Source organism: Sorex fumeus, unplaced genomic scaffold (assembly GCF_029834395.1).
Source record: "Sorex fumeus unplaced genomic scaffold, SorFum_2.1 ptg000029l, whole genome shotgun sequence".
NCBI classification, from domain to species: Eukaryota; Metazoa; Chordata; class Mammalia; order Eulipotyphla; family Soricidae; genus Sorex; species Sorex fumeus.
The window spans coordinates 8679291-8702207 of record NW_026606086.1 but is presented as its reverse complement, the minus strand read 5'-3'; the positions used below and the strand labels follow the sequence as shown (position 1 = coordinate 8702207).

General features: G+C 43.5%; 1 protein-coding gene across 1 annotated transcript in view; it reads left to right on the top strand.

Annotated features, from left to right (window-relative positions):
• MYO5A (myosin VA) overlaps window positions 1-22917 on the top strand; it is a 231238-nt gene that overhangs the window by 187934 nt on the left and 20387 nt on the right. The window contains exons 25-31 of the mRNA XM_056115278.1: window positions 1019-1132; window positions 2349-2492; window positions 3108-3161; window positions 4735-4962; window positions 7899-7999; window positions 14262-14460; window positions 18605-18698. Of these exons, the coding sequence (XP_055971253.1) occupies window positions 1019-1132; window positions 2349-2492; window positions 3108-3161; window positions 4735-4962; window positions 7899-7999; window positions 14262-14460; window positions 18605-18698 (934 nt within the window). The remainder of the gene's footprint in view (window positions 1-1018; window positions 1133-2348; window positions 2493-3107; window positions 3162-4734; window positions 4963-7898; window positions 8000-14261; window positions 14461-18604; window positions 18699-22917) is intronic.

Here is a 22917-nt window from a genome sequence, read left to right as displayed (position 1 = left end):
GAATACTCTCGGTAGCTTGCCGGGCTCTCCGAGAGGGGCGGAGGAATCGAACTCGGGTCGGCCATGTTGGCTGTGTGCAAGGCAGACGCCCTACCCGCTGTGCTATCGCTCCAGCCCTTATAATTTAGAAATCATTAAAAGACTAATGTCTTCAAGTGTAGATTGAACTTTGCTCCTAACAGATAAGTGTTTGGCTACTGTTTCATTGACATTCGTCTGCAACCAGAGTGCTCACCGCCATGACCCATAATGGCTAGTAATGCCATTTGTAATAAATATATTCTCTTCAAATGAATGGCAAGAAGTTTTAGAAAGAGCTGCCCACCCCTAATCTGTGTGATAAAGATTAGTGTCCCCGATTGGTCCTGGTACCAAAATATTACCGTAGTACCAAGAAGGAGTTTTCTCCAAGAATCCTCAGTTGTAGAATAGAGAAAAGTGAAAAAAATACTGACCCATGGCTAAGGATTGTCAAGCCAACTTGAAATGAAAATTGGGTGAAGGAATGCAGACTTGTAAAGATAAATTAATTTTGAATAGGGAGAGAACCCAACATGTCAGAAATAGAGTAATCAAAGGAGGAATTATGGGAGAACAGGCAAATATAGAGAGACTGGATGCAGATTTGGTAGGAAAGCCTGGTGATAAAATCAGACATGTGGAATTAAATAGCCAGGGGAATAGAGGTTGAAAAATTTGGTGAACTGATAGGTCACCGAGTTGTTCAGTGACTCGCTACAGGGCAGTTAAATTTGACTGGTTGGTTGTTATATTCCAGACACAGTGCCAAACTCGTTGCTTGTCCTACTTATATAATCCTTGCATGATATTATTATGCAACATAATATTATAGATGATTTTTGTACCTGTATTAGAGATCTTATAGATAGACTATAGTATGGCTATTGTAGATAATTAGTGTCCCCGTTTTCCTCATGACAAAACTGAGATCTGGAAATTAGTCCAGTGTTTTCTTAATTATATAGTGCCCATAATACCCACTTTATTTGTCCTGCAGAATGTGCCAAAGCCTGGACACAAGAGAACAGATTCTACTCACAGCAGCAATGAATCTGAATATACCTTCAGCTCAGAACTTGCAGAAACTGAAGATATTCCACTGAGAACTGAGGTACAGGGGTGCAGGTGGGGATCGGGGGGTGGTGTTGTGAATTGAATTCTAAGTCTCACGTGTGCAGGGCAAGAGCTCTGCTACCTCTGAACCACATTTCCTGCCGTCGGATATATTTTAATCCCTTTCTGTCACCAACAGGTAAATGTGACCGTGCTACTGTTAGAGCCACAGTCTTAAATTAGAGCCATTCTAATTCAAGATTCCTGTGACTCTGAGTTAGATGCACACAATCCGCAGGTCTTCCTTTCAAGTGTGATAATCAGTGTCAGTAATGAGTAACTCAGGCACAACTGTCAGAACTATCTGTTGACTGCTGAATGATTTTTTTAGTTTGACTTAAGGAAACATTTCTCCCATCTCATTCTGTTAACTTTAAAAATAGATGTCATAGAGTCGGACTCATACTTACAAGAATTCGGTCATTTCCAGTTCATCCCTTCTAAGTGACAGGATCAGTATTCCAAGGCTTGTCCTTCTGGAGTGCTTCACCTTCCTGCCCCCCTCAAAGCTTCTGTACTGCAGTCCCTGAGCACTGCGCCTGTGTGACTAACTTCAGGTCTTGGTCATTCCTCCAGCAGAATACTAGTTTATAGCAGGAAAGTCGGATTTCATTTCTCTGTGTGGCATAGCAAACCATTCTGAACTCTGGTGGTTTCAAACAGCAGTGGTTTATTGCTGCTTTAATCTGGCTATTTTGCCTTGGCAGTTCTTCTCCCCAAATGTTGTTTATCGGTGACCCTGACACTCAGCTGTGGTGTCTGCAATCTTTCCCTTGGGTCTCCCACATGGCTTCACTCTTCTGCGGCAGGGTAGGTAGGGCAGGGAGCATCAGCCTGAAGGGGCAAATCCCAAGAGCTTCATCCACAGAAGTGACACTGCAGTGAATGTCTACTCACAAACACAGCTCGCCTGCCTCTTTGAAAAGCTTTTTCACTACTTCACTCTTACCATACGAAATACTGTTCCTAATTGATGGCCTCATTGCTCTTTTAATTCTCTGCCAATATGATAGGGGAAAGTAGGTCTTGACTGTGTCATTGGCATTTCTCTCTGTACTAGCTGGACTTGGCATGTTGCTGTGTTTTCTTCAGCCCTTTTTATTTCCCCTTGGTAAATCTGCCTCTTTTTTTTTTTTAGTGGGATTTTCACCAATTTTCATAGGCTTGTACATTTCCTGGACTCTCTTAACCATCTTTGGGTTTCTGGGGTTTAGGAACCAAGTGAGAAGAAAGTGCCTCTCGACATGTCATTGTTCCTCAAGCTCCAGAAGAGGGTCACGGAGCTGGAGCAGGAGAAGCAGCTGATGCAGGATGAGCTGGACCGCAAGGAGGAGCTGGTGCTCCGTGGCAGAGCGCAGGTGTGGGAGGCTTTCCGCGCCCTTCCCCAATGGACCAGCAGCCCAGAACGCCTTTTTTTTTTTTTTAATTTATTGAATCACCATGACCTATAGTTACAAGCTTTCATGTTTGGGTTGCAATCACACACTGATCAAACACCCATCCCTCCACCAGTGAACATTCCCCATCACCAATCACCCCCCCTTTCCCACCCTCCCCCTGCCTCCATGGAAGACAGTATTGCCCATACTCTCTCTCTACTTTGGGGCATTGTGGTTTGCAATACAGACACTGAGAGGTTGTCATGCTTGCTCCTTTATCTACTTTCAGCACACATCTCTCATCTCGATCGATTCCTCCAACCCTCCTTTTCTTAGTGATCCCTTCTCTATTCCAGCTGCCTTTTCCCCCCATCCCCCACCTGCTCATGAGGCAGGCTACCAACTATGGAGCAATCTTCCTGGCCCCTGTATCTACTGTCCTTGAAGCCCAGAACGTCTTTATCCATATAGTAGCACATTTGGTTCAAGCACTGTGGGCAAAACTCTGCAGTGCAAGGAAATAGCCCCAAGAATAAAACCGTGACAGTTAAAATCAAACCATTTATAAAGTTCCAAATTGTATATTTTCCCTAGGAAGAAGAAAGACCACAAATTAGAGGTACAGAGCTGGAATATGAATCACTGAAGGTAATGGGAAATCCTGACCAAAATGAAGTATCCTGTTTTGGCAAGAGAGCTGTTAAGAGGTTTTCCTTTTCTTGGAGACTAACCTTATGGGTTGGATGCTACAGCAGAGCTTCTAAGTTATACCTTATCTGGGAGTTTATTTTGTCCCTGTGTTGTTTCCCTGTATAGTTTGTATTTCATGGAATGTAGGCTTCTGAAAGGTAGTGAGGGACATGAACTCATCAGTAATTCAAGTTTAGATCCCAGGGATGGTACAAGTTACATATCTCTCTTGTACCTGTGTTTTCTTATTCATAAAGCAGGGTTAATAAGAGTACTAAATCTGACAACTATCTTATTAAGCTGCCTAGGATAGCACCTGCACACCTAGATAATGGCTTTAGTGTGACTCCCAGCATTTCCCCCATGCCTTTCCTTACTAGTATCGTTAAAGTGACTGGCGTCACTCACATATTGCTTATGGTGTACGTACATTTTATTTTAATTATATTATTTGGCTTGAGGGCCATTTGGGTTGTTTCCAGAGCTTGACTCTCGTGAATAATGTTGCTGTGAACCTAGGAGTACAAATAAATTTTTTTTAATATTGTTTTGGACTGCTAGGATAGTTGCTTAGAAGTAGAATTGCTTTATTACATGGAAACTTAGATCCTAACTTTTGAGATATCTCTGTACCAGATCCCTTTTTTCCCACATCCCTCTAGAGCTGACTGTTTCTACTCTTCACACTTTGAGATGGTACCTCATTGTTTTTCTTTATATTTCCCTAATAAGGGATGAAGAGCACTTTTTTCTAACTCTGTTCTGTCTTCCCATTACCATGGTTTGAGTAGAGTGTGCCAGGAATGACTCATGCTCGTGAATGAGATTGGTAAGATGTGAAAGGAAGGAGGAAGAAAGGATTCACATGATCATCTAGTGGCTAAAGGAAGAGGTGGTCCATTCTGCTGCCCTCCAAAGCAAATTTATAGGCATATTATCCAGGGAAATGTTTGAAAAATACATTATTGTTAAAACACTAATGGGTATCTTACCAGTTTAAACCATATGGCATTTTTTGTTAGAAATTAAAACCCCGGGATCTCAGTAGTGTTTTCATTCTACTTGACAAAGGAAATAAGAGAATGCTCCTCAAGGTTTTGGGTAACTATTCATTGGATCCATTCACTGGAAATATCCTGGCCAGCCAGACCCTCATGTTTGCCCTTGTTTTTATCCAGAAATAAAATCTGGGTATTTGGAAGGGACTTAACTTGCCCCATAGGACTCAGCGGTCTTTTCCAACCTCTAGATTTAACCCCGGGCAGGTCTGGAACAGATTTGATTCTGGAATCTGGTTTGTGGGAGCAGAAGTCAGGGATCACGCCAGGGGCTTGTGATGTAAAGCCCGTGACCCATCTCCCTGGCTTGGGCCAGATGCCTGTATGCTGGAAGCCACTTCTCAGGGCGATCTGATGGTCTTTCTCAGCAGAATTCTTCCACTGTCTTGGTGATGGATCAGGGGGAGGGGATGGACGTTCTGATGTGAAGTTGAGGATCACGGAAATCTGCTTCCTTTGTCTCTTCTTACTAGCGTCAAGAACTAGAATCAGAAAACAAAAAACTGAAAAATGAGCTAAATGAATTACGCAAAGCCCTTAGTGAAAAAAGTGCCCCCGAGGTGACCGCGCCAGGTGCACCAGCCTACCGGGTCCTCATGGAACAGCTGACCTCAGTGAGTGAGGAGCTCGACGTCCGCAAGGAGGAGGTCCTCATCCTCAGGTCTCAGCTGGTGAGCCAGAAGGAGGCCATCCAGCCCAAGGTGAGCACTGCCAGAGCGAGTCTCTCTCCTGACTGTCCCTCCAGCCTCTACTCATGCAAATACATAAGAACATTTTAAGTCTCCTTGGCCTGTAAGTCCTAAATTCTTTCTTTCAAAGCTTCAGTGCTGTTTTATAAACCGTGCAAATGTTACTTGGAATGAGCAAAAAGCAGCAAGGGAAATCTCAGATCATCTTCCTGATGTCTTCTCTCTTGAGCAGAGAGAAGGGAAACAACCACGGGCTATAAGAGGCAGTTGGCCAGCAGAAGCCGTTGTCTTGCCGCGCAGACTCCTCTTCTTAGCTTATTCCAGGTGGCACCTTCCCTTTTCAGCCCAGTGTATAGGTTGGGAGCTTAAACTTCTCCTACAAAAATTGCCATCCCGGTGCTTGACATCTTCCAAATACCACAGAGCGGTGTGTTCCTGGCTTGTAGTCAGAGTCACGTTGTTTCCAGTCCTTGGTCAGACAGTGACGAGTGAGTGGAGTGAAGAAGGTACTGCTCCAGGTCTAATTTATATGCTGGACCCCTGCAAGCACTACTGGAAGTTTCGCTTGTGACCTGTGACCTTCTGTCATAGGGCATGACTGTAATCCTCACAGACCTTGGGTAAGAATCTTCTGCTTGGGCCAGAGAGCAAGCTCAGTGGACCAAAGCAGAATTCTTCAACTATTTGACACCCACAGATGTGCATCTTCCTTGCACACAGGTCCGTGGACAAGCAGTTAGAACCAAACCTACAAACCAGTGATTTTCGAACTTTGCATACCTGGGGCTGGAGTGATAGCACGGTGGGGAGGGCGTTTGTCTTGCACAAAGCCGACCCAAGTTCGATCCACGGAATCCCATATGGTCCCCCTGAGCACTGACAGGAGTAATTCTTGAGTGCAGAGCAGGAGTAATCCCTGAGGATTGCTGGGTGTGACCCAAAATGTCAAAAACCCCACCCAAACTTTGTATATCTTCAGATGGCACTGGTCCACAGACCAGTAATTGAAGACCCCTGGACTCAAGGAGTCAGTTTCAATTCCTGGCATTGCCTAGTCCCCTGAGTGCCACCGGGGGTAGCTCCAAAGGATGGAGACACTCTTGAGCACTGCCAGATGTGAGCACTCCCTCCAAGAAAACAGACTGTCATCTTTAATTTTTTTAAATTGAATCATGTGTCACCATGAGATACAGTTACAAAGCTTTCATGATTGAGTTTCAGTCATACAATGTTTCAACACCCACCCTCCACCAGTGCATATTTCCCACCACCAATATCCCTACATCCCTCCTGCCACCACCACCCCCAGACTGTCATTATTATATTTTAATAGTAGGTTCAAATTTCCCTCACTCGTAAATAATTTGCGATTAGAAAAACCAGTATGACTCTAAAAGAATTCCAAGCACTGTTCTAGAGAATTAAGAGTTGGCTTCACTTCTGTTAGTTCCTATCTACCTATCTGTCTGTCTGTCTGTCTGTCTATAGTTATTTCTATAGTTTTTAATGTTATAAAAATGAATGATGGAATTTGTTTATGGAACTAAGGGTTTATTGTTCTCTCCATTTCTTTTGTGTGTGTGTGTGTGCTGGCTAACTTGTGATGTTCAGGATGACAAGGTAATTACTTTTTTCGTTTTCCATTTTAGTAAATGATTTTTAAAAATCCCCAAATTGATTTATTTAATAATCTTGTTTCAAAAAGCAAAAAAAGTAAATAATTATAAAGCTTCAGTTTAAATTATACAGACATCTGTGTGATTTCTAATTTTTAGTGACTTGCTGTAGTACTTATGACAGACTATCCGTAAGTGTCAGGGGAGGGATGGGAACCCTTAGCTTGGAACACATCAAAACAGAGGAGCCTCAGAGGCGAGGGCATCCTTCCCAGCAGGGGGAGACTTCCTCCATGGCCGTCTTTTCAAAACTCTAGTCCTTGCATGCACCAGGCATATACATCAATATTCTGAGCCATATTTGAAATGTCTCGATAAGGTGATAGTTGTCTTAGGGATACAGGAAGAAAAGAAATTTTATTTGTCTTAGGACAGGTTTCTTAGTTTGAATACAGGTTCTCTCTTAATTCTTCTCTATTGGAATATTGGCTTTAGAGCAAATAGTAACTGAAGGACCAACAGATACTATTTATATTTAAATGAGTAGTATGGGCCTTGAGTTCTAAAGTGTTTGTAGTCTCTCTTCCTGCTCTACTTTAAAAGAAAGAATATATAGAAGAAAAATTTTGAAATTATAATTGATGTCAGAAAAGAAAAAAGAAAATCAGAAATAAAAATGTTGGCAGGAAAGTCCTTTTTTTTTTTTAAAGCAAAAGGAGAGAAATACTTTCCATTCATATGTATTTAAGGGTGTGAGGAAAAAAGCAATGCTATAAAAATTATATAAACAACACCTTTTTCTCTTACTGAGTTTTCATTTAAAAATGTATATTTTCCAAAGTTTTAGTGTTTTATTAGAGCACTTGTTTTATTATAACTGCTTCAAAGTAGTAAAAAGAATAATCTGGTTCAAAGTAGTAAGAAGAATATTCTATACATTTTGTCAGTTTCTCGGTGTTCTTAATGGATATTGTTCTGAACTGTATATACTGTATGCTTTATATATTTAAAAGTTTGCATGCATACATATATGTATTTATGTATATGTGTATATATTTCATGTGAAATATTTACCTGCTGCTGAATTGATGGGTAAGTCAGAGCAGTACACTAGAATCTCACTGCCTTTTGTTAGAGATCAGAGATTGTCAAGAGAGCCACTGGAGGTGCTTCTGTCCGGGAACCTCATGTGTCCCCACTCTCCTCTGAAGCTGTCTAGGCCTGGGAGTGGGTGCGGCATGGAAACTCCCCTATTCTGGAGGCAAGAAATATGTTATAGTTCAAAGCATCTGAATTGTACTTAATGTGGAAATGGTATTATTTTCCCTGCAGAATACAATGACAGATTCCACACTCCTTCTGGAAGACGTACAAAAGATGAAAGATAAGGGTGAAATAGCACAAGCTTATATTGGTTTGAAAGAGACAAATAGGTAAGTTGATACTTGTCTGATTTGCCTTATAATCTTATTGATCTGTAGACTTCAAGTTAGCCTCTTGCAGAGTAAGTGGAAGTGTTGACTCATTGCTTTATTAGATATCAACTGCCCTTCAAAGGAAACTCAATTCCCAATCTATTCACAGTTAAAATTGTATTTATAGCATAAGGTTGTACTATTGATGAGAGGTATCAGAAAAAAAATTTTTTTCGATCAGAGGAATATGTTCAAAATCTTAGACTTGAGAAGAAAAACCATTTGCTGATTGTCTTGGGTTAGTCACTTACATTTAATATTCAACATAATTATTTATGAAGATTTGTAGGGGCAACTGCTACTCTCAGTATTTTAAATGGTGTGAAGAGAAATGAAGGAAGAATCTGGAATCACATTAGTATTAGTCATATAATTTTTAATGGACACGGTGACTTCTCGATTCAGCCCTGCTGTTTGAGCCATGTTTCTATCAGAGTTACTAAGGTATCAAAAAAAATGTCTATGCCACTTACCCTAAATATGAATGAAGTTGCTGTGCATCTGATCACAACACACTTAGAAGTCTTGACTAACAGTGCAGTGTGTAGTCAGTCATAAATTGCTAAACTTCTGCGGAAGCTTTCCTGTAACCGAGATTATTGGCCGGGTGTGGGAGGGTTGCTCATCTCTGAAACTCCTTCAGCCTCCCTGCCACCCCCTGCCCAGGAGAGCTGTAAGTGCTTTGGATTCCAAACATAGAAGATTATGTGCTTAAAAGAACATAGTTATGATCATGGAGAAATAGGGTTTTGCGGATTTGTATTGTCAGTATGAAGCATAGCGTTCCTGGGGCGTATTAATAGGGTCAAGAATCATCATAAAAGTATTTGGTTAGACTTAAATTTTTATTTCATGAATATAAATTATAAATATTTCTAAAGATAACATAGGTGTGAATACGTCTTTTTGAATTGATGCTTTGTGTTCTTGGAATAGACAGCAAGGAATGAAATCAGTGGATCTATTTCATTTTTTAGAATAGAATAGAATTGGTCATTACATTTTTAATTTTTGATGTCTCCATAGTGTTTGTCATAGAGATTGAACAGAGGGCATTCTGTCATGAATGAGAATTCCTTTCACACCTCACCCCCTCTAGTGCTGGTTGGTTCCGGACTTTGATAAATAATGTGAGATGACAGCTCATGGTTATTTTAAATCATATAGTGCTGGTAACATTGAACACTTTTGTTGTTGTTTTGGTGGGGCCCAGGGGTGCCAGGGATTGAAACCTGGTCAGGCATGTGCAAGGCACGCACCTTCCCTGTAGTACAGTCTCTCCAGCCCTGAACTCTAATTCATGTGCTTGCTGGCTTACTACATATTCTCATCAAAAAGTTCTTATTCATCACCACTCCCCGTTTTTTGATGGGTTACTGAATTTTTTTAAATTTTTTAAAAAAATTTTTTTAATTAGTGAGACATCATGAGGTACAGTTGTAGACTTACAAATTTTTGTGCTTGGGTTTCAAATACCCATCCCTCCACCAGGGCCCATTTCCCACCACCACAGATCCCAGTATCCCTCCCACCCTCCCCCCACCCCCCCATCCCCCCTGCCTCTGTGGCAGGGCATTCCCTTTTGTTCTTTCTCTCTTATTGGGTGTTGTGGTTTGCAATTGTTAAGCTTTGTGAGTACTCTCTATAGGCTATTAGGTCTCTATCTGGTATATAGTGTACAAGTTGTTTCTCCCATTTAGAAGGATGTTTTTAAATTTTAGCCTCATTTCACATCTGGTACAGAAACTTTTAATAGAATTTTTTTTTTTTGTTTTGGCTTTTGTTCTCTCTTCCAGTAAAGTTGAATTGTTGAAAGTACCTCTAAAATGACTGTCGGGAGCTTTCTGCCTTTGTTTTCCATCGTGTATTGCATGGTTTGGGGTCTAATATATGGTCTTTAATTGACCTCAAATTTATGTATGGTGTGAGGTGGTCCTTGCACCCTCTGGGTCTGGCTGTCCTCAGCTTCCTGACAGAAAATGCTTTGGAAAGTATGCCTGCTTGCGAGCAGCACCCAATGGACAGTGTGCGAGACCGGGTTCAGCCTTTGGACTCGGCCAGACCAGGCCACTTGCAGCCTGCCCCACTGTCAGACCGGAAGTGACAGTTCCCGCCTGCCCTCCTGTGGGTACAGTGCCCTGGTCCTGAGTCAGGCTTCTAGGTCTCCATCACTCAGGCCCCAGTCCTGTGGTTGTGAGGACAGGCCCTGTGTCTGAAAGAGGGCATTGGCATACCCCTCCCTATCTCCAGTGCCTGGAGCCCTTGCCCCTGAAGTCTGGTCCCAGGACACCGGGTTTCAACCAACTCCCTAGCACACCCCCCATCTCTTGACATTGTCACCATGCTACTCTCTGCTGTTTCATTCCACAGCAGAGTTACTTCCTGGGTACTGCATGGATATCCTCAGAGTCGTGTGTGTGTGTGTGTGTGTGTGTGTGCGCGCGCGCGCGTGCACACACCAAAAATGCCCAGATCTCTACGTGTAGCTTCCAAGCCAGCCCCAACCCCTTACCCAAAGCAGAGTCTCCCAGAGATGGTGTTAAGGTTCTTATGTGAACCTCAGCCTCGAGATTGCTCAGCAAGGCCCCTTGAGTTGACAGATTTGTCGCCTGTTTATGGCAGTTGCGGCTCTGTGAGTTTCCAGTAGTGTTCCAGTTTGCCCCTTTTCTGACATCTTGACCCTACCCTCCCTCAACTTAATTCTTTTTAGCGAAATCCTGATTAGCGTTTCATAAGCTTCTGGTACGTGAGTTACTAGCCTAATGAGTTTACAAGTCTGGCTTGGTGGGTAAAACACATCCCTGCCATGTGAGGTCACAGCTTCCCACAGACCTGGCCCGCTGGGCCTCGGAGCCTCTAGCTCTGAAGATTGATTGTGAATCATAGAGATAGATACTCCTCACACTTCTTTCTTGTCTACACTTGCATAACCCAGATCCCTGATCTAGCATTTGGCTCCTTCAGGTAGGGATGAGGTCACGTTGAGTGGTAGCTGCAGACATGATTAGAGAGAACACACAAAAAAAAATCTCTTGTCATGTCATAGAGTCTGGGATAATAGTACATCAGGAGAGGCAATTGCCCTGCACATGACTAACCCAAGTTCCATCCCCAGCACCCCATTCGGTCCCACAAACACTGCCAGAGATGATCCCTGAGTGCAGAGCAGGACTGAGTCCTGAGTACCATTGGGTGTGGCCCAGAAACAAGCCAAAAAGTCATGTCAAACAAAATTAGAGAACATAAGACAGGTTTTTTTTAGAATCTATTCTTGTAAAATCTTTAAAACAATTTTTAAAAGAAGCAGCCATATTTTATTAAGTTGGGATAAGTTCCTACTGAGAAGACTTAAGACTTTATTTTGAAGTGAATTGTTAAGATTGCCACAGGAAGAAAATAGTAAATTTGTCATTCTTTAAGTGGGTGACTATGAGAGTCAGTCTCTGGTGTAGTATGTGGCACATAAGATCACTCTGAATAAAACATTAGAAATAGAACCACTTTCTCTCTCATCTCTTCTGTGGTTTCTTACTTTGCAAGGAAAGTAGTTCTAGACCTGTGGTTAGTTTGCTTTGATTTCCACCCATTTATGTGTGATGCTTTATGTTCCCCTCCTTCAAAAAATAACCAAAAAATAATTGTTAATGTCTTAAACTCATCTTTTATTAATAAAGACATTCTTATTGCCATACTACATTTCACTACATAATTGTCACAGATTTTATGCCTACCAATTTGTCTTTGCAAAACTGTCAGTGTGACCGTTATATGAAGTCTTTTTATTTTATTTTATTTTACTTCATTTTTTCTTTTTGGGTCACACCCAGCGATGCACAGGGGTTACTCCTGGTTTTGCACTCAGGATTACTCCTGGTGGTGCTCAGGGGACTATACGGGATGCTGGGATTTGAACCTGGGTCGGCTGTGTGCAAGGCAAACGCCCTACCTGCTGTGCTATTGCTCCAGCCCTGGAGTCTCTTTATTTTAATTTTGTGGGTTATCAAAAACAGCATGCTACAGTTATACCATGACATGGTTATGCGGTGAAATATGGTAATACAATATGGAAAAATGCCAGGTGCTGCGTTTGACATCATCTCATCACCATCCTGTATCCCTTTGTTTTGCATTGTTGTTCCTTGTGCATGGAAGATCGTCTGCTATGGATTGCCATGAGTTGAATGAGGATGGAGAGCTGTGGCTTGTTTATGAAGGGTTAAAACAAGCAAACAGGTTATATTTGTCCCCTGAGTGGAATGTTATTAATTTATTGTTTTTCTTACTAACAGAAGTCTTCTGACTTTCTGTATTTCCTGTGCTTTACTTGTCTTTCTGGGTACCTTAGCCCAGTTGGCCAATCATCTTATTGCACATGTTTTCCTCTAAAGAATGCTATTAACAGTGGAATAGGGCCAGGGGTGTAGCTCAGTGGTAGAGCACGTGCCTTTTATATAAGACTCTGGGTTTGATCCCAATACCACAGAAATAAGTAGGTATATAAATAAAGGAGAAGTAGATTATGGTTTTAAAAAAGAAGTTGCTGCTCGTAAGTGAAGGGTACCATCTAGAATTCCTGTCAGACACTAAATTTGTGGAATTGGAAGAAACCAGACTTTTCAACTGGAGCCTAACTACCGTGGGAGAGATTGGTACCTATAACTTGGTGGCTTCATATTTGAAATAACCAGTCTAAAGGATAGATGTGCCTTTAACAATTTGGATACATTCTTCTATATTGTTATTACTCCTGCCAACAGTGATCTTAAGTGCGTGATTTAGCAATCTGTATGGCTGTTGTAAAATTCAAATTTGTGAAACAGCAAATCAGATTTCCTACATTACTCCAGTTCAGAATAATAGCCCAGATGCAACTTGTCCCAAAGTCTCCGGGCAAGCTAATAAAATTGAAATAGCAAGCACCTTTCTAGCACAGACACGTCTGCTCTAGATATTTAGGTTTTTAAACTAAGGGCCAGAAAATTCAAGCACTTGCCTAGCCTGTGACTGACTCCCGCTTGATACCCAGTACCACTTTCAGGAGTACGGCCCACGCCCCAGTCTCTAAAGTATCATTTTAATGGTTCAATTTTTTAAAGAATTTGTGGTGAGGGGGATGCTTGGGCCACATCTGGTAATTCTGTGGGGCTCAAACCGGGTCGACGACCTGCAAGTGAAGCACTTTTACCCCTATCCTAACACTTGGCTCTCAGGTTTAAAAATACTTAATAAACTGTTTATTCTGCTTATTCCGTTTCGTGTTGATATTAACTCTTGTCATTAACTTTGTGCGTTATTTTTGGTCTACTGTTCATAATATACTAACAATAATGTCAGTAAGTTTTCCTAAGCAGTTGGTAACCGAGGAGAGTGAAATCAGAGACTTTTGTCTCCTTCCTGTCGGTTGCCCCCTAACCCTGACTGTGTTTGTTGGGGTCAAGGGTGAGTGAGCAGAGGCGTGGGGGTGTGGTTGAAGGTGGGTCTCTCCCGGCTGCTATTCTACTCCTAACAGCTTCCATCTGTTCCTGGCCTCTGCTGACTTGTATGTTTGCTCAGCGAAGCAGTAACCCTTGTGTTCGTCCTACTGATACTATGTCCTAAAACCATGTTATGTTAGAATTTTATTTCCAATATGGAAGTTTATGGGGAGGGAGAAGATAAATATAAGAGAAATATAAAATATAAATTTCAGAGCTGTCTGCCTTATGGGCAGATATATTTCATAGCATTCCAGCTTTTCTGGTCCTTCAGAGACAAAGGCAGAACATAAAAATGGAGCCCTTGTCCCCATTCTTTGTCTGAAATTACTAAATAATTCTGTTATGATTCTGAAATTACCGGAAGCAGAGTTAATTTGTGGCAAAGGTTCTTTCTTTGCCATTTTAAATGCTTTTTTTTGGTCCAAGGTAGTAAGCCAGATTAAAGCTCTGTCTATTAATTGATTTTATGACTCATTGTTTCCTAGAAACCTTTTCTGAGACCTTGGAAAACTTTCTAATTGTAGCAGCCTCTACCTTCAGAAGGCCACAAATGTGAGAGTATTGGGTTTTACTTTTGGCCCAGGTGTGAGTTTTGTGATTTCAGTCAAGTTAGTAATTACATGGATGGTAAAGGATATTTCTATTCCCGGCCCTTGTGAGTGAGTATGGAATTCCATACCTGTGAGGCCAGGGTCCGGGTGTCACCCAGACCGTGTCACCTCTACCCGTGTGGTGCCTTGCAGGCTGCTGGAATCCCAGCTCCAGTCACAGAAGAGAAGCCACGAGAACGAGGCGGAAGCCCTCCGTGGGGAGATCCAGAGCCTGAAGGAGGAGAACAACCGGCAGCAGCAGCTGCTGGCCCAGAACCTGCAGCTGCCGCCCGAGGCCCGCATTGAGGCCAGCCTGCAGCACGAGATCACCCGGCTGACCAACGAGAACTTGGTGAGAAGCGCCTGGCCCCTCGAAGTCCTGGCAGGAGCCTGGGGAATGACTGGCTGAGCGTGGCCTGTCCCCCCGGACCCGGTAACCTGGTCCTCACCTTAGCTGCCCGGCTCTCTGCCATCACCAGGAGATTTGCTCCTTGGTGTTGTGACAGAGACAGGAGTGACTTTCACCTGTGGTTCCCAAGCAGTCCTCGCCTTCATCTCTCGCAGGCGAGCCTTAGAGTCCTGTTGGTGGCGGCCGGGCCAGGCAGGGGCTTTTGTCCAACCCTGGACGGAGCCCCCAGGGGAGGGAGGAGGAGATCAGGGTTCAAGCTCGTACTTGAATGAAGCAGAACTAGTTCACTGAAGAAAGAAATTTTCTTCTTGCCAGATTCTGAACATTGGCATAGAGCCCAAGTTTCTTTTTCTTTCATTTATTTATAGAAAATTCTTTCTAAAATATGCATTTCTTAGGCACAAAATAACTGACAGATTTTTCAGTCTAATTAAATTGGATTTAAAAAAAAAACCTCATGAGTCATTGAAGCGATAGATTTAACCACCTGAATTATTGCCCCATCGTGTACATTACAAATAGTTTTCTGGTGTCATCTCTTCAACCATCTTTTGTTCTAATTAGAAGCAAAGCCCAAAGATACACTTTTCAGTCTCTCTGAAGAAGCTTTGTGCTTGAGTTTCTGTTGTGGGGAGGAGAGAGGAGGTGGGCAAGACTGCTGTTCAGACTTTTCCCGAAGTCACTATACTGCTTTTGTGGGCATAAATCTTTTGAGACCTACAATATTTTTGAAATGTTTAATTTCAAGAATATTGTTGCTTAAAGTAACAATGCTTTGATGATTACGAATCAAAAACTGTGCCGCATAATGTAATAATAACTGATCACTGTACAAATTCTGTGCTTGTCATTGCCTGTCGTAAGACACCACAGGAAGCAGGAGGTGGGATGCTCAGAGTGCACTGTGAGATGCGTGTCTCGTGTGTCCCAGACCTGCTTCCAGTCTCTGGCACCACGTACACACCAGAAGATGCTTCTGATCTCCAGATTTCCAAAGTTGTTTTTTTTTTTTTTCTAAACTAGACAGATTATACCTTTCTCTTGCAGCCCCGATGGCAGCATGAATTTTCTTAACAATTTTTGGTATTGCTACCATTACGTTGGCTGCTACTTCAGGAGAATTGGATTCAAGCTTAAATATAGAGGCACGTTTTCAAAATTTATAGTTTCTCCATCTTAACGATATCTCTCTTGGAGAGCCACATGAGTAGAATCTGAATGCTGCAGTGGCCGAAACTTCGAGTTCTTGGGAGCTGCATCCTGTCTAACCCACTTCCCCATCAATCCCCACACAAGCAAAAAAGACGGTTCTCTTCTGCCTTTAGTGAACATGTGCCTTTCAGGAGAGGGGCATGGAGCTTCTCGCCAGCCTCTTCTTCGAGCAGGATGTCAAGACTGAACATTTTGAAATGTTTTCCAGAGTAGGTTGCTTAAAGTAAGCTGACAGTGCTTTGATTTCCTTAACCTCACCTTCATGGGGTTTGTTCCCCAATCTGGCTGCCAGAAGACGCAGTCGCCTGTGGGCAGCTCTGAGCAGTGAGAGCCCAGTGACGTAGCTGTCTGCTCACCTGCAGGCCATGCCCCGCCTTATCTCAGGCTCGGGCATGGGGAGAGGGTGAGGATTGTTTGGCTAGAAAGAGGAGCAGATGGTGGCAGGGACGTGTCGGTGCCTCAGAGCACACGCTGCCTCATCGTTTGTTTTGCAACACATTGATGTTAAATTATTTTAATGAATGATTTTGCTGAAAGATAGCATTTTCCTCGTACGGAGGAAAACCAAAAATCAATTGTGCCTATTTTTTCAGTATTATGAGGAATTATATGCAGATGATCCTAAGAAGTACCAGTCATGTCGGATTTCACTTTACAGACGGATGATTGTATGTAGTTTTCTCTGGAGTACATGTCTGTTGCCATCTTGCCACTTCTAGCTCTGCTCTCAGCCCGCGCCCGCCCAAGGAGTCTCTTCAGAAGCTTCCGTGAAACTCTTTCTCCCCACAGCTGTCTTCCCCCCAGTAGTGTCACCTCTGCCAGTGTCCTTCGCTATCACGTCTGGTTTGTTATTAACACTAGGCTTACAGTGTGATGGAAGCAAACTGATAGACGGAGAAAGTGACATTCAGGAAGCACGCTGAACACTTGGAAATGTTCCCAATCATTGCCTTGGAATTATCGATCAAGCATCTAGTCGTCCCTATCTAAACTGGAGAATGAATGAGCAGTGAGAGTTATGAACACTTTTCTTCCAAAGAACAACCATAGATCTCATCAATTCTTTGCTCTTCTAAACTCTTGAGTCTGCTATTGCCCATTTTCTCTTAATGAACTGATCTTTTTCTTGTCATTTGAGAGAATTCTTGATGAAAATAGAGTCAACTGTCAGGAACCTTTTTAACTATTACCTTGAATATACTTCTTTAGTTCTTGTCCTTTCTCTCTCTCTCTCTCTCTCTCTCTCTCTCTCTCTCTCTCTCTCTCTCTCTCTCTCTCTCTCTTCATAAAGAATTTTTGTGTCATCTTAAGCAACATAAGTCAGAGGGACAACAACAAGTACTGGATGATCTCATTCATCTGTGAAATATGGTTAACAAAACAAAGGAGTAGACAGTATTGAACAGTGGAAAACCTTTGGTCCTGTGGTATAAAACTTACAGTGAGGGAGGAGGGACTAAAGATTGGGTCAGAGTGGTGAGGATCATGGGGACTTTGAGGGGTGGTGGGGAGTAGTAACTTTGTATATCAACACTATAAACTTTATCCTAAAATGTAATTTTGTTTTTGTGGTTGGTTTTTTTTTTTTGTTGTTGTTATTGTTGGAAGTGTAGGGAATTAATTGAGTTTGTTTTTGTTGTTTGTTGGATTTTTTAAAAACTTTTTTATTTTATTATTTTTTTTTTTTTTGCTTTTTGGGTCACACCCAGTGATGCTCAGGGGTTATTCCTGGCTCTGCACTCAGGAATTACTCCTGGTGGTGCTTGGGGGAACCATATGGGATGCCGGGGATCGAACCCAGGTCGGCAGCGTGCAAGGCAAACGCCCTACCCGCTGTGCTATCGCTCTAGCCCCCTTTGTTGGATTTTTTGAGTCACACCCAGCAGTGCCCAAGGTTTATTTCTGGCTTTGCGCTCAGGAATAACTCCTGCAGTGCTCTGGGTCCCATACGGAATGTCAGGGATAGAGCCTGGGTTAGTTGTGTTCCAGGCAAATGCTCTAACCCGCTGTACTGTCACTCTGGCCTCAACTATGACTTTCGTTATTCTAATCGCCTTTTATAACTAAAATTCTATCGCCTGTTAGATTTCTATGGACAACTTATGTTGCCTGTCACTTGGTCCTAGGCTGATGTGACTCAAACTTTCCCCATGGCCTCCGTCTAATCTAGTTTCCTTCCCCCACCCCCATCCTACCTGTTGGCCCCGTAGTTTGTGCCTTGCCCCACCCACCATCTGCACAGTTTTCACCTGTGGGCCCTCGACATATCCTGGGTGCTTCAGGGGTGCATTCGGCCCCCGGCTGAGAAACGCTAAGGTTGACTCCTGCTGTCTCTCATGTTCCCTATGTCTGTTTTTCCAACGTGTCTTTTCATTCCCAAGAACTGCTCCTGTCTCCTTACTGGCAGGACTAATGCTCACCTCTCCAGAAGCTTGGCATCAGAGAGCCAGTGTTTCAGACACAGCCGTTGAACCTCCCTCTCTGCCGTCCTGCTGGCCTTAAAAATGCCCACAGAACTGTTTGTGTGCTCATCAAAATGGATCTTATCTGTGTAGGGAATTAAAATGAAACATGCCGCTGAGATAGCAGGACGTTCTCTGAGCGTCCAGTTACGGTTCACCCGTGCGGAGTTTCCTGGAGACTCTGTCAGCCTGCTGTCCATCACGCTGCAAAGGGCAGCTGTTGTCACGCTCGTGTGTGGCTTCATGGCAGCTGCGTGTCCCGTGTCTGTGCCCGATGGCGGCTCCCCCAGTGAACTCTTGAGCTTTCCTGTGAGACTAACAGCTGTTCCTGTGATACTGTGTCTGCTGTGCTTCCGTGCACTTTCAAAGGCCTGTTTTGATCTTTGTCTTACAAGTGTCACTTTGCTCTTTAGGATCTGATGGAGCAACTTGAAAAACAAGATAAGACCGTCCGGAAACTGAAAAAACAACTGAAAGTGTTTGCCAAGAAAATTGGTGAACTAGAAGGTATTTATGCATATTTTGGTGATTGTGGCTGGATCTAGGTTTTGTAACTGCTTGACTGGTAAACGAACAGAGAAGAGTTTTGTAATGGAAACGCTAAAGATGATAGCAAAAATGACCAGCAAACTTGGCCTCTGTGGGGTGGGAATTCCCGTTGCTAGACTAGGAGAGCGTTCGTTTTAGTTCTCTACAATGGAAGAGTATTTGTTCAAGAAACATATGAGTGTTTTCTGTTTGCCAGGCCCTTTACTAGGCACTTTGCGACCATGTTCTGGAGCCGTTTTTCCTGGTTTACATCCGAGCTTCTCCACTATTAGCCTTCTAACATCAGGCAAATTTCTGAACTTCACACCATTCCTCAGTTTTCCCACTTGTTAAATGGAATGATAATGATATTCCCCATCAAGATTTGCAAAGATTAAATGAGATAATATGTGTAATGCAGTTAGAATAGTTCTCAGATACGTAATAAGTGTTATATACAACTTTGAGTTTTATCATTACACTTATTCTTATTATTGAGGGGACTGTGATGAAGAATACGATGATGATTGCCTCAAAGAATATGATGAAGGTTGCCTCAAAAAAAATACAGTGGAGGTAAAAGGTAAAGGTAAAGGCCCTCCCGTTGATCGTCGATTTGCTCGAGCGGGCCCAGTAACGTCTCCATTGGAGACTTTGTTGTTACTGTGTCTGGCATATCGAATACTCTCGGTAGCTTGCCGGGCTCTCCGAGAGGGGCGGAGGAATCGAACTCGGGTCGGCCATGTTGGCCGCTTGTAAGGCGAACGCCCTACCCGCTGTGCTATCGCTCCAGCCCATACAGTGGAGGGAAAGAGAAAAATAAGAGAAAATACGATTATAAAAAAATTAAGTTTTTTTTTTATTTTAAAATTTATACTTAATGGGTGGAGTGATAGCACAGTGGTAGGGCTTTTGCTTTGAGCACAGCTGGCCTGGCCAAGTCGGGTTTGATTCCTCCACCCCTCTCGGAGAGCCCGGCAAGCTACCGAGAGCGTCTCGTCTGCACAGCAAAGCCTAGCAAGCTACCCGTGACATATTCAGTATGCCAAACACAGTAACAACGAATCTCACAATGGAGACGTTACTGGGGCCGCTCAAGCAAATCCATGAACAATGGGAGGACAGTGCAGTGCATACTTAATATTGGGGAAAGCATGAGAAAACTATGTCTCAAATACCATACGTACAATTACCTTCATACAATTGAATTGTTAACCTTGAACAAGAAAGCAACCAGTTATCTCATCAATAAAATGGTTTTATTTCCCCCCCGCCCCTTTGGTCACACCCAGCAATGCTCAAGGGTTACTCCTGGCTCTGCACTCAAGAATCACTCCTGGCAGTGCTCAGGGGACTATATGGGATGCTGGGAATTGAACCTGGGTTGGCCGCGTGCAAGACAAACACTCTACCCGCTGTGCTATCGCTTCAGCCCCCAAAATAATTTTATCTACTAGTATAGCAGGAAAGGTACTTCCTCTGCACATGATCAACCCAGTTTCGGTCTCTAACACCCCATAGGGTTCCCCAAGCACACTGCCAGGGTGATCCCTGAATGCAGTCAGGAGTGATCCCTGAGCATCACTGGGTGTGGCCTCAAAAGAAAAACCAAACCAAAAATAATAATTTCACTCAGAAACAGCAAAGAAGCAACTTGGAAAAGTGCAGTTATGTATAGTCACATTCCCAGAATGAAGGCCAGAACCTGCCTTAGTAGATCTTAGAGGCACTGTTGGAACTGAGGCAGTGGCTGCCAGGGGTTTCAGTAGTTAGGCTCTGGGACTCTCCCTTCTCCCAGTAGGACGGTGCCGGGGAACACGGTCAGGGCTGAGGCCAGGCCAGACCATGCCCACAGTGTGCCGCTGCCTGCGGGCTCCTCCAACCACACAGCCTTGTCATATAAGGCTCCCCACATTCATTTTTGCAGCATCTTAGATTATGAATTACTGTGTTTCTTCAGAGCCCCCCTCTGCGCTTGGCACAGTTCAGTCGGTCTATATAGCAACACACAGAGATAGAGCTAAATTCTAAACCTTCTCCAAGAACATTCTCAGTGTTCAAGAGACTTAGAGACTCTTTGAAGCTGCATTTCCTTTTTTTTTTTTTTTTCTGGGGATGCGGGAGTGGGTGGCGGTGGTCTGTTTATGGCCTGAGTTAGCCTCGGACTGCTGAGCCCACCAGGATTTCACTCTCCCTTGCTCTCCAGGCCCTGCAGTCCCTGGGGTCTTTGTGTAGGCCTGTGAGCTGTCCCCCAGCCCAGTAATTGCCCATTAACCTGTGCCAGCTATTACCATTTTGACCAGAAATGACACCGTGCAGTCTGACTCCCTGTGTATTCTCTCATAGCCATACTCTATGGTTTTTACTTGGCTCAAAGGGTCAAGTAAAGCCTGTCATCACTGGGACATTTCCAAAAGAATCTGCCAAAATTGATTTTGTTTGTTTGTGGGGCACATCCAACAGTGCTCGGGGCTGACTCCTGTCATTGTGCTCAGGGATCACTTCTAATAGTGTTCAGGACCATATGCAGTGTTAGCCATATGGAAATCAAGGACTTCTCCCCGTGCTATCTGTCTGACACCCCCCCCCCCCCCGGATAAATTTTTTAAACAATTTTCTTTCAGTTTTTAAGTTTCGGTATCCTGATTTATAGTACACGTTTCAAGCATGCAGTGTTGCTGCTCCACACCCACCTCTAGAGCACCAGCGTCCCTCCACCACCGTCCTGAGTCCCTCCCAAACCCACCGTCCCCCACAGCAAACTCAGCTCTGTAGGCCCACCCCGGACTCTGCCATCAGTGGTGGGTTTTTATTCCCTTACCACGTTTCTTTATTTTCCTCACGGTAGTAGGTAGATCTCCAAGCCTGCTCGGATTGGGACTAGGGGCCACCTCCACCCAGATCCCCCATCTCCCAGGCGTTACATCCCCCAACTGCCCCCGGTGCCATGTAATCCCATCAACGGGCAAGACCCAGAGACTATAAAACCCTGCTCCCGGAAGTGCGCGGCCGCATTAGCAGCCACGCCACATCTTATTATCTAGGTGTTACTCTGGAGAACCTGGCAGGCTACCAAAACTATCCTGCCCACACAGCAGAGTCTGGCAAACTCCCTGTGGCATAGTCAATATGCCAAAAAACAGTAACAATGATGTGTCTCATTCTCCTGACCCTGAAAGAGCCTCGAATGTGGCACTTTTTAAAATCTCAGGGCTAGGACGAAGGAGACGTTAGTGGGGCCTGCTCAAGGCAATCGATGACCAACAGGATGACGGTGATGTAGTGAGTGTGATCATTCAGCACCTGGCCTCCTTTCAAATCGCTTCACTCAGCGTGGTACCCTCCAGTACCATTACCAGGATGAATTCTAAGTGTGACTTTCATTCCTCCAACACACGCCAGTCCTGTCCCGACTGCAGGTTCCAGTGAGTCTTCCTGTTTCTTTTGGTAAAGTCCTTTTGTCCCTTCAGGCTGGCTGTCTGTCGCACCCTCAACAGCAGTCTTTGTGACCCAAACCGCTTTTGTGGCTCTGTGCACCGTAATTTTGCTTATAGTTTTGTGGGGGGATCTTTACTGTTGTATTTTCAGCAGTTTCCTTATTTGAATTACTAGTTTCCTTATTAGACTATGAGCATCCTAAGCTTGGGAACCACTTGTGTCGTTTTTCTCATAGCACCTAGCAAAGTGGCTGCCATGTCGTGATTATTCTGTAGGTGTTTGTGGAGCCGATGCTTCTCAGAAATAAGTAGGACAGTCTGGTTGTTTACTTTGAAAATGACAATATTCCCCTGGATGATGAATGCTTGAAATGTTAGATGTAAGAAGTTACTTTATTTTATATATAATCCCTAAGAATTGCATTATTTGTGTATCCTATTGAAACTTTGAGCCTCTGAGTTGGAGAGGTAGCTTGGGGGCTGGGTGCTGAGTCGCCTGCCAGATGCCCAGGTTCGATCCCCACCTTTGCGTGGTCCCTTGAACAGAGCCAAGCACATGGCCAGGTCCACACAAAAAAAAAAATTGGAATCTTCAGATTATACATAGGCTGTAACAGACATTACACAGCATTAAATGCATTCGTAGAATCGTTATGCATTATAACTCTTCTCTGATTGTATCAAGAGATTAAAGCAGGTCATTGGCTTGAAAAAAGTTAATGTTATGTTTCCTTCCTGCCTCAGTGCTTAGAGGTTGCCAC